This window comes from Drosophila eugracilis, unplaced genomic scaffold (genome assembly GCF_018153835.1).
Source record: "Drosophila eugracilis isolate 14026-0451.02 unplaced genomic scaffold, ASM1815383v1 contig_401, whole genome shotgun sequence".
NCBI lineage: Eukaryota > Metazoa > Arthropoda > Insecta > Diptera > Drosophilidae > Drosophila > Drosophila eugracilis.
The window spans coordinates 604,874-620,095 of NW_024573263.1; the positions used below are offsets into that span (position 1 = coordinate 604,874).

General features: G+C 35.7%; 2 protein-coding genes and 1 non-coding gene across 3 annotated transcripts; 2 read left to right on the forward strand and 1 right to left on the reverse strand.

The window, feature by feature from the left end:
- The first annotated feature begins 1,395 nt into the window (after nucleotides 1-1,395).
- On the forward strand, nucleotides 1,396-1,477 carry Trnas-gcu. The gene has a single exon. It is a non-coding gene; the product is annotated as a tRNA-Ser (tRNA).
- A 9,319-nt stretch (nucleotides 1,478-10,796) lies between these two features.
- On the forward strand, nucleotides 10,797-12,243 carry LOC108116971 (huntingtin-interacting protein K). The gene is made up of 4 exons (XM_017229130.2): nucleotides 10,797-11,005; nucleotides 11,341-11,402; nucleotides 11,469-11,576; nucleotides 12,021-12,243. The coding sequence occupies exons 1-4, from the start codon at nucleotides 10,900-10,902 to the stop codon at nucleotides 12,117-12,119; spliced, it is 375 nt and encodes a 124-aa protein (XP_017084619.1). The 5' UTR covers nucleotides 10,797-10,899; the 3' UTR covers nucleotides 12,120-12,243.
- A 482-nt stretch (nucleotides 12,244-12,725) lies between these two features.
- LOC108116970 (dnaJ homolog subfamily B member 12) lies at nucleotides 12,726-15,079 on the reverse strand. The gene is given in 7 exon segments (XM_017229129.2): nucleotides 12,726-12,956; nucleotides 13,012-13,175; nucleotides 13,239-13,351; nucleotides 13,408-13,464; nucleotides 13,466-13,820; nucleotides 13,890-14,064; nucleotides 14,623-15,079. Coding segments are annotated over 7 exon segments (1,110 nt in total). The 5' UTR covers nucleotides 14,756-15,079; the 3' UTR covers nucleotides 12,726-12,843.
- Between the last annotated feature and the right edge of the window lie 143 nt (nucleotides 15,080-15,222).

Sequence of the window (15,222 nt, forward strand, 5' to 3'; positions counted from 1 at the left end):
TAGCCCATCCCCTTTGCTCTGTGCAATTTCCGCTTCAGTGTCGATGCAATTTGTATTAGGAAAGTTTTGCAGATTCGAAAGAGGATGGAGCGCGAAAGAATTTGAGAGTGCGCAAAGTATCCGAAGGCAATAAATTCCCAGTAACGAACATTTTTAGCATCTCTGATTTATGCTCAATTAGCAGCGCCTGGCAGTGCCTTCCGTACTTGCAGATTCAGATATACGTATCCATAAACCTGACAACGCCTTCACACGACATCCATCAAAACTCTTTTTGGCGCTTTGTGTTGACTTTTATGGTCCCTTTGCCCCTTAACCCTCTATATGTTCATGTTTTTTTTTTTTCTTAGGGTCGTAAAATCATTTAAGTCGGTGCTGGCGACGCCTTTCGAAGATTTTATGCTCGGTTAACCCGATAGTGAGAAGGGTGTGTGGGGGGCAAGAACGACCCCCTGGCAATGATCGTAAAACTATACACGCGCCTCCCTCCGTCATAAATGCGTCAAAGTCAATTACTTTTATCCTTCCCTTTCGGATCCTGGTCTATATCTATATATATGTTCTTCGTCCTCTTCGTGCCATATTTTTTATGACTTAATACGATTTTACAAAGTTTCGTTGGTTTAAAAGGAGTTAAGTTTTCGAGTTTTACCGCTCGTAAAAATTAATTTAAATTGATTCCTCTGATGAGTCGAAATTGTGGTTGCCTTTTGGCAGCGGTTCAAGGAACCTTTCAAAGGAAGAAGGTTTTGGTTTTTGGTTTTTGCAAGAGTTATATTGCCTTTTAAAAACTTATAAGTTAGCCACCAAATGAATTGGTTTTTGTGCTGAAAGAGGATTAACTTTTTAAGGATTTTTAAAAACGACATTAATTACTTTTTAAGCTTTGGAAGTATTGAAATATAACCATAAAAGTTCATTGAAATTTGGTAAGAAATTTATTACATTCTCAATGATTTTTAAAGTTTATAAATTTTTTAAAAATCTCAAAATATTAGAATGGAGTTCCACTTACTCTCCTTATCAGCATATCAGTTTTGCTGTTTATTTCTTTTCTTTAAAATTCTCTTTTTCAAAACTTTCTTAACAAATCTTTAGCAACCTTTGTTTGGCACCTAATTTATTCATTATCTAACCATAAATAATATTTAAGGCTTAGGCAAACGCAGCTGGAGTAGCACAATCACTTGAGTTTGGAGCTAAAAACCAGTTATCATCCGACTCTGTTCCAGTTCTAAAATTAGCTAAGAAAATTTACGCTTATAATCAACTCTCATTGGCACATTTGCACTCACTTCTTTGAAGATACAGATTGGAAGATAGTTGGCAGAGCGAAGAAAGTGTAAACATGGGCAAAATGTTCGAAAGGGTCTAAAAATCTTTCGGAAAGAAAGTGACGAGGTGGCCGAGAGGTTAAGGCGTTGGACTGCTAATCCAATGTGCTCTGCACGCGTGGGTTCGAATCCCATCCTCGTCGAATAAAAACTTTTTTTTAATCATCTAAAAATTATATTTTTTTGTAATTCGAATATATATAAAAAATGTGCTAATAGGTAAATGGAATATTTTACTTTTGATTATATTTGCATTATAAATCGTAAAAAGAACTGGTTGTCATAAATTGAAAACAAAAGTTAATGGGAAACTAAGTTATTAACTTGTTTACCTTTCTTAATTAAATAACAGCTTTGAAATTAACAATTTGATTGCTTTGTTAACTATTGAAAAAATGTTTTTATTAGGAATTAAAATGTTGGTATTAACTGCAATAATATATTTTAATTATGATGGCCCCAAACCTTCTTTCAATTCTGTGAAATACCAGAACAAATTTGTATAAAAATAAATTTGATCCACATTTAATAATTAAATTTCATATTATTTTTTATATAAATTTAAGCTTATAAAATAAAGATAAATATTTATATAAAACCCGTTATTTTGCCGTCTTTAAGTAAGTAATATTATCCAACAAACATTTATTCTTTACCTTTTTTCAAATCTTAAATAGCAAACCATTGAATTTTGGCAGCTTTTGTCTCTAGACATTTTCCATTTTTTTACCTTTTTAGTTTTTTGGCTAGGGTCATATATCAATATATTTTGGCTGCCTGATGTGTGGCTAGGCATATACGATACCGCCCATCCCCGTAAATTTCCTCATCTAAAGCTTAACCCAATTGGCCCATAAAGCCAAGAGCCACAGCCGCGGAGGCATCTTCACTTTGTCCTGATGAAAGTGGCGCGGCTGTAGGAATGGTAACCAAATGTTTCCACAATTGTTGCCCAACCCCCCCTCTACACCCTCTCTGCACTTGTGGCCAAAAATCAAAATCTTAAAAAAAAGAATCCTGAGAGAGATGGAAAGCCAAGCGAAATGAATTGGATTGAATTGGAATGGTAGGCGATAAAAATAAATCTTTGCGAGTGCGCAACGCGGCGCCATCAAACAGCTGACGTGCTGCAAGAAAAAGCGAGTGGGTGAGGGGGTTTCGAAGGAACAAGGGGATGAGAAAATGTGTGGCAAGGCGGGCTGGTAATGATGAAATTGAATTGTCCTGGCTGCACTCGAAGGGATGCGGGTGGCTACAGCCAGCGCCATAAGTCATACATGGAGCGTTATCCTTGAGAGTTTTGCATTTCTCCACAATTGTAATATTGCGACTGAAACACTGAGAAAAATGAGATTAATGTTGTGTTTTCATTCTTCTTATAATGCATTTTTAAAGCTTAAGGCATATTTTTATGTTTGTTATTAAAAGTGAAAGGAAAAATCAAAGTTATCTCAATGGATTAACGATAGATTTTCCGAATATAAGTAAGTACATTTTTCCCTCGCTGCATAATTGAGGTTAAGGGTTCAGGGATATGTTAAGCCACTATCTTTTCACCCCAACCCCCCCATCTCGGATGTATGTATCTCCTTCATAGAAGCGATTTAAGTCGCCTTGCGTCAACTCTGTTCAAGTCACTTCAATATGCAAATGCTGCTCAATTGAGCTTGACCCTTTTGGCCTTTAAAGACCTTCTTGGCCGGTCTCAAACATTTTTCGACAAATATTCCATCTCAACCGAAGGCAAAGTCTCATCAACTTTCCCATAGACGCCATCAAATTTGATGCCTTTTCTATCGCTGGCCATTTTCCATCGGGTTCATAAAAAACACACAACACACAAACTTTACGATATGAGCGAAAATTTTCATTGAAGAAAATGCCATAAATGGTTTAGTTCCCTAAGATGGACAGCTACTGCTTGGACACTTGATAGGAAAACTGCTCAGACATCTTATTTAACCAAAATGAAATATCGATATTGATTTATAATGAGTTTTGGATTATGTTTAGTGTCGATTGTTTATGGTCAAATGGAAATTTATGTTTAATGAGACAAACAGCTAAAGGGTTGCAATATGGCTAAGTCATTTGAATTTTGTGGGCTGTCATATGGTTATTTGATGATGGCATTAAGCTATGCGATATTAAGCTGGAAAACTCATGTGTTTGATTGACTTTTTTCTGGGTATTGAGGAAAGTGTTTTTATATTCACACATTTAAGTTTATGAAGACATTAAAAATAAGAGAGAAAATAATGCTTAAAGTGTTTAAAGGGTATTAACAATTATAGTTTTTATTATGTGTTAGTATATTATCTGCTATAAGGTTTTATATTAAAGATGTAGAAGTGGAGTTGTAGGGTATTTAGATGTCATTAAAAAATCTTAAGCATTTTTTTAAAGCTTGCATGTTAAAACTGAGTACAACTTTTTACTTTCATTATGCCAAATCATTCATTAAAATCCCCAAAGCCATGTTATGAAATACCTTTTCTACCTTCAGTCCCCCTGATAGGCATAAAAATTCACCTGTGCGTTACTTTCAAGGTCGTAGCACAAACAAGAAAAACCTTCAAAAAAAAAGCAGACCCCTTGGGCCAAATACAAGACCAGACATGAGTTACACGGCTTTTACCCACACAGCAAACAAAAGGGCTCCCCCTTGAAAACTTGCTAGGGGTCGATCGTCTCTACTTGGACGTCCAAATGAACGGACGACCCACTGTGAGGGTCTCTCCAGCTTCATGGACCCTGATTGAATAATCGCAACGCCATGTGGAGGACAGTGGAACAAATCGTGTCTAATAGACTGATTAATATACAAGATTTCCAGTTTGGCTCAAGTCAAGTCGAGCACAGCTGACCCCTTGGCCTGACCTGGCCCTGACCAATCCACCCACTCCAGCTTGCAAATCAACCGTTGTTCCCCTCCCCTTTTTGGCCGCATGTAACACGATTCGTGTGGATTAACTGCGCTCAAGTTGATTGATTGTTAAAATGATGTATAGACATTTGATGGTTTTTTTTTCACTCATTCGTTTTCGCCTTCTTGCCTTTGGCTTTGCTAAATACAGTAACAAAAAATAGGGGTCAAATTTTATGCTGAAAATAACAGGTTTTAGTTTTAATTTTCAGTTAACAAGGAATTTTTTAGTTATTTTTTAAACTTAAAGAAATTGCTGTCTTTGACAGAATCAGTTTGGAATTTAAATGAATTTTTAGCTTAAAAGTTTTTATAGCTAGTCGGTTAGGTTTTTTTCTCAGTGTAATCGCAACTCACACCTTCCACTTATTTTCGGCAAAAAGTCTGGCTACTGCTCTTCTAATTAGTAACATTCAGGCGAAAAATTAACTTTTGAAGATGTCTTGCACTTTTTCTACGCTTTTGATTTCAGCAAACGTTTTTTTTTCCATTTTTGGATGGTGAGCACATAAAATTGATTGAGTAGAACGAAAGAACAAGTTTCTCTCTTCTTTACCCCTCGAAAAGGGGTAAGTTTTGAAAAAATAAATAAAGAATAATTTGTATGGAAATTATAAATAATGTTATATATTAGGCGGATAGCCGGATGTGTTCATTGATTTACACACTCTACCAATACCCTGGAATTATATTTGGGAAGAGTGTGATGTACGACTAGAGTAATATATGAAGTAAACAAAATAATAAGTACAAAAAGGTTATTGTCTTTTAATATATTCTTTAAAATTTATTTTCATTTCTATGTATGAAATTTATGAACTCTTTTTCTGTAATAATTTTTCTAATAATAATTTATTGATTTCATTAAAAATAAAAAACTAAAAGTCATAATTATTTTAAATTAATTAATTAAATAAAATTTTTATTATTAAAACTAAGTAATCTCTAGTCCATTCCTTCATTTCTGAGACTAAAGAAAGAAAAGAATTGTGGTTCCGCTGAGAAGTATGCAATGCCATTTATCCTTTATTATCCTTTACACCCCCACCCAACCAGGATATATGGGTTGTATGTTTCTCACTCTTCTTTCCTAAACCTCTCTCGCTTCCACTTGGTACACCTTAAGTGCGCGGTGGCTGAAGGCGGATGCGTAGTTCGGTTATAAAAAAGAAATATTACACATTATGCCAAATTGGCGGAGACTGTCAGGCGACAATAATAACGTTTAAACTTAAATGCATGACACAATGGCAGACAGTTTTAGTGTTTGCCGGTTATAAAGTCTGCGAAAATATACGCACTGCCATCGAACGTAAGGGTTATGGTTTGTTATGCTATATCCCCTATTGATAAGGATAGCTAGCTGCCCATGTTTATGCACTCTCTCGCTCGTCTGCAAAAGTTCCTCAAGCTTATCGCAAGTTTTTCAATAATGAAGATTCTGCATATTTGGCATTTTTGTGGTTTTCTTTGGAGTTTTGCATTTTTTGTTTGGAAAGGTGAGATAAGAAGGTGGGTGGCAAAATGCATTAGGCAACAATGTATATGACAGGAAGGATTTTTCTGTTGTGGAAAGTAACAAAATCAAAGAAAATTTTTTTAGATTTTCAACTCAACTTAAACACATTTTTACTTTTCTGTTGAACAAATTTATTTGTTTTTTACTTAGTTTTTAATAAGTTTACTTAATAATTTATTCATTTCATTAGTGAAATTAGTTAAAAGAACTTTAAATTTAACTTTAAATTATAAACAAATTTTACTCACTCTCAAGAAATCTTACCAAGGCCATCTTAACCACAAATATTGAACTAATTTAGGAAATAAATTCCTTACAAATTTCCCCATCAAAATTGTAAAGATTTTTTGAAAACTCCTTCTCACTTTCTCAAACAGTTTGCCAATAACTTAATTCACTTTTATCCTCCCCATTCCCTCAAAACCATTAATCTTTTAGGCGGTCAATTGTCTACCTCTGGGCTAAGTACCTCTTCGGCAATCCGTATAGGTAACTTATGTAAATCTGAAACAGACACTAAAAATGAATGAAAGCCGGCAAACTAACCTACTGGCAAATAAAAATTTATTGAGACAAAACCAAAGACCCAAAAATAAAGAAAAAGAAAACGTGAAGAAAAACCAAAGGAAAAGTCAGGCAAAAGGTATACGAGTATGTGTATAAAGGATGTTTGGAGTCGTTTCGCCTAACGACACTAATAAAATATTGAACAGGCCATCGATAACCGAAAGGAGTTACTGTCAACGAACCCTTGAGGAGGTGGAAAATGTTTGTGCGGAGCTTAGGGACTGGGAAAACGCTTACGTAGATGGCAAAGATGACGATTAAAACAAATTTCCACGACAACCTGGCGCCGTTTAGCCAGCGGAAGGAAGCGAAATTGTTAAACGCAAAAGTTGCAAAATGTCAGGGATACATTATGGCATTGAGGGGAGGCATGAGGAAATGGTTTAGGAAAAGTGAGCGGAGGAGGGAGACTCTTTACAACACACAGACAAACTCGAGGGCTTGCACCTTCTTTTCTGCGGAGTGGCTAAAGGAAGAGAACAACTTGGCAACTTGCAGACAAGTTTTAAATGAATGAGCAGCGGCTTCCGTTCGATGCGTTCCAAACTGGCCAATGCCCAGCGTCAGAAAGTGCACTGAGAGAAATAAAAAGAGATTCTTTTCTTTTTTGTTTTTAAATGAGAGAACAAATTGGGAAGAAATTTGATAGCTTAACACAGAACCTTTGAAAATAAATAGAGTTTTAAGAAAGAACTTTTTCTTTCAACTTCCAACTCTTTCTTACATCTAAGAATTTTCAAGGAAAAGCTACTTAGTATATTAAAAAACTTATATATATAAATCTAAACCAAAATCTTAATCTAATCTAAAATTAAATCTAATAAAAATATTTATAAAATACATAATAATAGGAATAAAAGGAAATAAAAACCTTTCTCACTTTACAATAGAAATTTTCCACTTTGGCCCCACGTTTAAAGTTGGTTTTCTTTCAGTTTTGATTTCATAGCTAATGATTATTTTGCAAACTGTATCGTTTGTGCGTTTATGCCCGTTGAATCCGTGGCTGTGTGTCCATCCTGTGAAGCATGACAATAGCCAAAAGGATGCTTCCTCGAGTGGCGACCACTTGCCAATTGCGATTATGGTTTATGTACACCCCGATAAAGCTCGTCAATAGGTCGCCTTCGCCACACGAACTCCAGCGAGGAGACCCATCTCCAACCTCAAGGATATAACCCAACTGAAAGTATCCTTTTGCAAAGAGTAAGTTTTCCTACTTCGCTATCTGTTAGAACTTGGAACTTTTGCTGACCATTCGAGCGCCTTCAATGGCTCAATTATTTGCCTCCAACTTCGTTTCTTAGGTTGGGGTTTTCTGTTTTTTTTTTTTTCGGTTACTATAAGGATAATTTCTCGTGGCGTCAGTCAAGCGCTCACCCATCAACATAAATATTTAAGGACACATAGACATACACTAGATTTGAGCCGGGCTTTCGAGTGTTATTAGCGTAATTGAGTTTGCTAGCCAATTATGCATGCAATGAGCCAGAAACGGCAATATTCTCAAACTGAAATTTAAAGACTGTCCTTGAATTTGGAATTTGAATGGAAATTTTTGGTGAAGGGTTGCTGCAGGATAGCCCAATGCCGTTGTCTGTGCAACAGTTCTTGAAAATTGCATTTTCTTAATTTATTTGCTATGCTAATTTATTTATTGACTGGCCACGAATGTGCCACAGCCCAATGTCATTTGGCACAGACGTGGACATGGTGGGCCTTGGCAGCCTGGAAAAGCACACACACAGACAAAGGCATATAAAACAGGAGGGGTTGAGATTTTAGTACATGAAATGGAAGGTCTAACTATAATTATAAGATTTTTTTATTATAAATATACTTATGAAAACTTTAAAAATATAAGAATTTTTGTATATTACTGAATTTTTTAAGAAAATAAACCACTTTTTCAGTTAGAAGTTATTTATATCAAAATGCCACAAAATCCACAAAAACTTCTAAATTTCGTTTAAAAGACTGAAGTCAGTTTGTTAATATTCAATCCTATTAAGTTGACCCCTGCTGTTTGTGCAGTCAATTGCATTGGTCATTCAGTTCATGAAGGGAATACCCCAAAATAGAGCAGGAAGCGCATGGGGTTTCATTGAGCCAACAGGAATGTTGATTTTCGGGGGAGGTAAACCAAATTGAACATACATTCATTGTCAAATCCTTGAATTAATTTGGTTACCGGACACAGAAATATCATTCAGGGCTCAAAATGACTAATAATAAAGATTCAAATTTGTGTTTTAATAAGTTTTGCTAAGAAAACAAAACAATGAAACAATTTTAAAGTCACTGAAAAATGCTTTAAATGTTCAAAACCATAAAAAAGCCACACATTTTTCAACATTTCTTGAGCCTTAAATTATTACACAATCCCGATAACACATTTATGGCGTGTTGCCTTTACTATCTTCACATCTATGTATATAGCACACTCAAAACAATAACCACAAGCCAAACCAACAAAAAAGAAACAATAAAAACGAATGTAAAAAGCAAAAAGTAACCACCAAAAGAAGAGAAACAACAAAGTTGGCGAAAAATGTTTGCCCTTCGCGGAGACAATGCAACTTAAATTACGTCACGCAAGCAAGAGAATTTACCCCCAAAAAATGGCAAACAAAAAAGAAGAAATTACTGTGTGAATTTTCGGGTGCCAACAGTCACACCAATACAACACACACACCCCCACACACACACATAGAGACGGAGGATGCCCCTGTAGATATGCAACGCTCAATTTGCCATTGCCAACCACAATGCCAACCGAAATTGCCAACTTAATTTATGTGCTGCGCTAATTAGCACCATAATTTAATTTCCAATTGGCAAACGCAAGACCAACGAAAAAAGTGAGTGGGGAAAAAAGTTGGGTTGAAATTGGGTGGTAAAATCGAGAACTGGGCTAACAATGCATTGCCTGTTGCTGCCAATCACATATGCTGCGTTTAAGCTGAGATTCTTTGGGTAAACAAAATTCACGTGCCCCTTTTTGTACACTCTTTAAAAGGGTAAATTAGTTATTCTTAGTAACTAACTAATTGATATTACGATTTCGTTTAATAATTCAGTTCAAAATTTCACAAAATTATATAAATTATCAATAAAAATTACTAAAGAAGTCCTTGTATAACTTTTTATAAATTTTTAAAAATATACGTTTTTTTAAAACTAACTAAATTTAAAATCTAGTTAGCGTTTTGGAATTCATTTATAAAATATTTACTTAGATTTTCCAAAGAGCATTGGTAAAGGATCTCTGAAAAAACTGGAGTTGCCATGTTCCACTTTTCATTTTATTTTCCTATCACCCGCTCTGCTCTACATGTGAAATTCTGGCGAAAACCCCGCTGGTGCCGAAATAAAATCGAATTAAATGCAGTGCCCATATGTTGCCACCCCGCGTGGCTCCCCCTTTTTTTCTGCACCCCCAATTTGCAAACACACACACACACACACAGAGACACCGACACACCCCCTAACAAATGATGTTGACCGCCCATGGTCATGGATGCTAATTAATCTTGATTTTCAAGCCAAGCAATGTTGGAAAGAAGGAGGAACTGTGAGTGTCCTTACGTCAAAGTGACAATTAAATTAATCATGATGGCAAACGATTATGTCAACAGGACACACTGATACACACACGCACACACATTGTTGAGCGTAGAAGACCCCCGCTAGGAGAGCAGCAAAAAAAAGGATAACACACATGGGTGTAGAAAAGTATTCATGCCTCTGTTGCTATTGCAAAATCTAATTATAGCCGGGCATCAAACTTATAATTAACATTTTGACCGCAAACGCAAAAATTTCGAATGGGCAAAAGAAACGAGAAAAACGCCAAAGGCAGTTACTTACGTTCCATGTGCGAGACAATTTTAATTAGTTTTGCGGTTGACACATAAAGTGCGACTTTAAGTTTAAATTGAATTGAAAAAAAAGGCTAAGAAGTTCCTGCAATTTTTTTAACATTTTGAATAACTTAGAAAATTAAATATCAAGCTAAAATAGAAAACTTGGACTTAAAAACCATCCAAAAAAGGTCGTGATTCTTAAATAAATATTATTATTATTATTATCATTTTAAACTACTTTAAATAATATATATAGTGAAAAGAAACGCTAATAAGTCGTAACACTTCCACTTTTTTATTTTATTTTTTAATTAAAATTAATTCGAACATGAATTAAATTTAACCATAGAAAACCTTAAAGGTTATTGATTGCTTATCAAAATTAAATTGTTTCACATTGCTAAACAAAATGTTAATATTTCTTGTCTCTTAATGATTTTACTATTTCTCCGTTTCAAAAATACAAATATAAAAATCTTTTTCAAACTTTGCGCCCATTCAAGCAGGGCTACCGCACATTCTTTAAAACATGACAAGATGGCAACTCCACATATTAATTTCTCTTCCGATAGTTAGCCATATCGATACTGTCATCGCTGGTTGTCCATCTCTAATCGCACGAGGTGCCGAACTAAACGTAAAAATTGCAAATAATTTATTAAATACAACAGACGAAAAATTTTGAGAATGACGGAAGCTGAGGAAATTAACGGTCGGGAAGAGGTGGAGGATGATGAGCAGGATCAAAAACAAAAGAAATCCGATGTGAAACGGCATGACGACGGCGCCGCAGGTAAATATTTGACACCCCCCTCCTGCAACCAACCAACCTACCCATAAGAAATTTAAAAAAAATCATTTATGGAATATCATGAATTAAGGTGCCCATACACTATTTGGCGCTCAAAACTGGATATCACTGTCTTTTATGAGTTGTATTTTGCATTCGTTGAAAAGTTGGAAATAGATCCTACAATCTCAATTCTGTTATTATCATAGTCTAAAAGAAATGAATATTTCGTAAAGTGGTTTCTAAAAATGAATATAGTTCTAAGTCTCCATCATAATAAACTGATTGTAGTTATATTATAAAAGGAACACCATAATTAAAATCCATCTAACTTTCAGATTTGGAACGCGTTACTGATTATGCCGAGGAAAAAGAGATCTCCGCGGCCAACATATCCAGTGTATGTATATTATATTCTTATAAAAAAATAATTTAAGTAATAATGATGGTATATTTTCATTTACAGGCCGTGGAACAGTTTGGCAACCAGCGTAACAAAGAAAACGAGCTTCGAGTAGCCAAGGAAAAAGAACTCCAAAAAGTCCAAGTCAAGAAGGAGGATATTGAACTGATTGTACGTAACCAAATCTTTAATGGGGTTTTTTGTAAAATAGGATACAAGATATGATATGTTCTTTATCTTTCTTTTTCTTTAAATTATTCTCTATTTTCCATCGGTAAAGTTTGTGGATCCCCAGACTATCGTTATTGGTAGTTTGTTCCCAGATGTGATTGTTAATCTTAACTCTTGTCCTACGAACTCATGGTCGTATAATATATTAGTTAAATATTACATTCTGCTCTTTATTACCTGCTCCGCTTTATAGTCTAATTATTGCTCTACGATCCATTAAGAATTAAGATCCATAATAAGTATTTTAACTTAAAAATATATCTCAAATAGGTTGATTAGTCCAAATAAAGTCTATTAAAAACGAATTTTAGTTCCCAAGCAGGGCAGACCGCCTTCTTCCTCCTGAACACCCAAAGTAATTTCCATATTCTTTCTCTGTTTCAGATGAATGAGCTGCTGGTTAGCAAGGCGCAGGCCGAGAAAGTGCTCCGCGAGCAGAGCGGCGACGTAGTGGCAGCTTTGGAGGCCATCATCAGCAACTAAGGTGCTTGAGGGAACCTGGACTAACCGCCGCCTGTTTCTTTTATGTAGCGTAACACTGCTTTATTTGTACATTTATAAACTCTAGCGAAGAATAACAAAACAAACTTTTAAGCCCACAACAGAACAAACCCCGATTTTCTCGTCGGCAAAATGATATTTATTTTTTGGTGTAATAATAACTTGTAATTTTATTCAGAGTATCGCCACTGCCGCCCATGCACTCTTGGGTGTCCTTAAGAAAAACCATTTTGACAATTTGACTATCAATATATGTGATCATGCGTATCCTTGTATAATTTATATTTATAGATATCCGATTTTCTAAATGAAAAAACAATAGTCCTTCGTCTCAGCCTCCCACTTATACTCGTATTATATATGACTTTTTGGCAGTTGCGTTTGCTTCGCTCTCACATATTGCCGATTGCTCTATAGAAATAATAATTGTCGATCAACCGATCGAGCGCGCTACCAAACATTTCTAGGGAAAACCTGATATCTCATAGCAGCTCTATGCATTTCATTCCAATTCGTTTTTTGGTTTGGTTTTTTGAGGAGGGAGAGATGAAAGGTATTTGAATAGAAATATAAATTATGAAACAAACAGACAATGAAATTCTTTTATAACAAATAAAGCAATAGACTACAAGACTACAACCCAGTTAAGGTTTAAAATTGGGGATATGGGAGAAAAGTAGGATTTCGTGTAGTAGCATTAACTAAATTATGTGCTTAAATACTTTTGTAGATTCTCGCACGATGGCGTATTGATATTCTGCGCCTTTCTGTACAGGTCCCGATCGCCAAAGGTACGCGCCTTGGCCAACATTGCGTCGCCTGAAAATATTTTTTTTTATTTTCAGTTTTATAGGATTTACTGCGATTAACTTACGATAATTCCGTTCTCGACTGCACGAGTGCTTAAGACTATTGACAAAGTCTTCTTCAACGGATTCCTCTAATCGGGCCACTGATCCTTGATACTCTGAATAGAAGTTGTCCTTTACATAGTATGGTACCTTTAGGCCATTCGTCTCACGCTTTACAGAATATTTACTGGAGATTAAAGAGAAAACTTAATTAGTACTGCATTTCGTGAGGCCTTAAGGGTGTATTTACTGAGAGGGCGTCAGGCTGTACATGGGATCCGAGATGAAGAAGGAGGACATCATGGAGAGTCCAATTAGCAGTAAGATAGGTAGCAAATTGATCCAAGCTGATGAATTTTGTCCCTAAATAAAGAAATATAGTTTTAATTTGCAAAATGAATGTAAATTGAAGCCCTTACATCACGATCTTCGCGAGCTTGATGACGACGTCGCTGCTGCCGCATATAGACATTCTGCTTGGGGGAATCCGCCGTTGAAGAACATATTGAACAGCTCCTCGGCACTGATGTCAGCCTGGAAACCACGCGAATATCCATATTCGTTGTTATAGTATTGACCATGTCCATGATGACCTCCATTGTTGCCGTGACCATTATGCGACTCATTGATACCGTACAGGTCGTAGTTCTTGCGCTTTTCGGCATCTGTAAGGACGCCGGCAGCATTACCAAGAGCTTTAAACGCCTCCACCGATCCAGGGGCCTTGTTCTTGTCCGGATGCAATTGCAGGGCTAGCTTCTTGTAGGCCTTTTTGATCTCTGAATCCGTGGCCGTCTTGCTTACGCCCAACACTTCATAGTAGTCCTTACATCTAATTAAAGGTGATTTAAATTTAAAACGTTAAGAGTTTATTTTTTTTTAAATAAGTAATGACACTTACTTTTTGACCTTTCGCACAGCCTCCAACTGATCATTGGTATAATCCGGCGCATTGGAACGAGAATCTGAGTTTACACGTTTCCTAGGACCACTGTCCTTCTCATCACTGGCAGCCGCTGGACGAGATTTGCCATTACTTGCGTTGCCTGGGGTGCTCTTCACCTGGGCCAGTAGCTCTAAAAGTTGCAATAAAACACGTCATTAGATAAAACTTCATATTTTATATATTGTTTGTAATTAGCATGTGGGTATCACAAAATAAAACTATTTACTTAATTATTTAGATGGTGCATAAGTTAAGGTGGATTTGGGATCTTTTATTGACATGTTATGGAGTTATGTTATTTAAATTATGTGATATAAATTCGCTTTGAAGGTTTACTATCCTGAAAAATTAATAAAACTACTATATTTTTTTTATTTATTATTAATCATTAACCTATTATAATCTGCGTCGCAATATTCTATCGTTAACGGATCAATAAAAACAAAGTTTAGAAACTTAATATATGACCCTTAATCACACAATTAAAATTTTAATACCTTGCTTGATTAAAATCATACCACCATTTTTTAGATAACAAAACCACGACGGGTTGGAAAACACAAACATATCATTGATGTTTTTATTGATAAGATACCGTTTTCTAAGGGGTTACCGAAGAAAGGCTTGTCAAAATAAGAAGGTTATGTTAATAGGGGCTTTGTTGATCCCTTTCCCCCATTATCCTTACTCTTTGCATTCTCCGTTGGAAAGAGTTTCTCCGCCTTCAAAAGAAACTTTTCCGCCTTTTCGATTTTGCCCTCGGCGAGCGCCTGAACAGCGAAGTCAATGCACCGCTGTGCCTCGTCCTTGTTGCCGTCCATGTCGCCTTAATCCGTAATCGCTAGTTTTATCTAGTTACTACGTGGTGATCAAAGTAAATAGTCGGGCTCCGCTCTCTTTATCTGTGTGCGTGGGCCTTATATGCGTGTGACGTTTACGGAATACGCACGATTACACATATACGCCTGCTTAGGTTACGCACTTGAAAAACTATGTGTTTTTCTAATATTGTCCGCCCGCACTTTTACTGAAAATTTGCAAACTGCAATATTAATTTAATTGATTTTATTTGGTCAATTTTTTCGTCAGCCGAGAAAAACATAGGAGTTGCCACCTGATGTTGAGAAAAACACGAACAGGGCTGCAGTGAACTGCGGGGTAGTCACAAAAAAAGCTATATAAGTACATAGCAATATTTACATCTATTTACGTTTTTTAATATCTTATTATTTTATTTTACTATATTTAATTATAATTATCAATGAAGCAAAAAAAAATGATAAAAGAA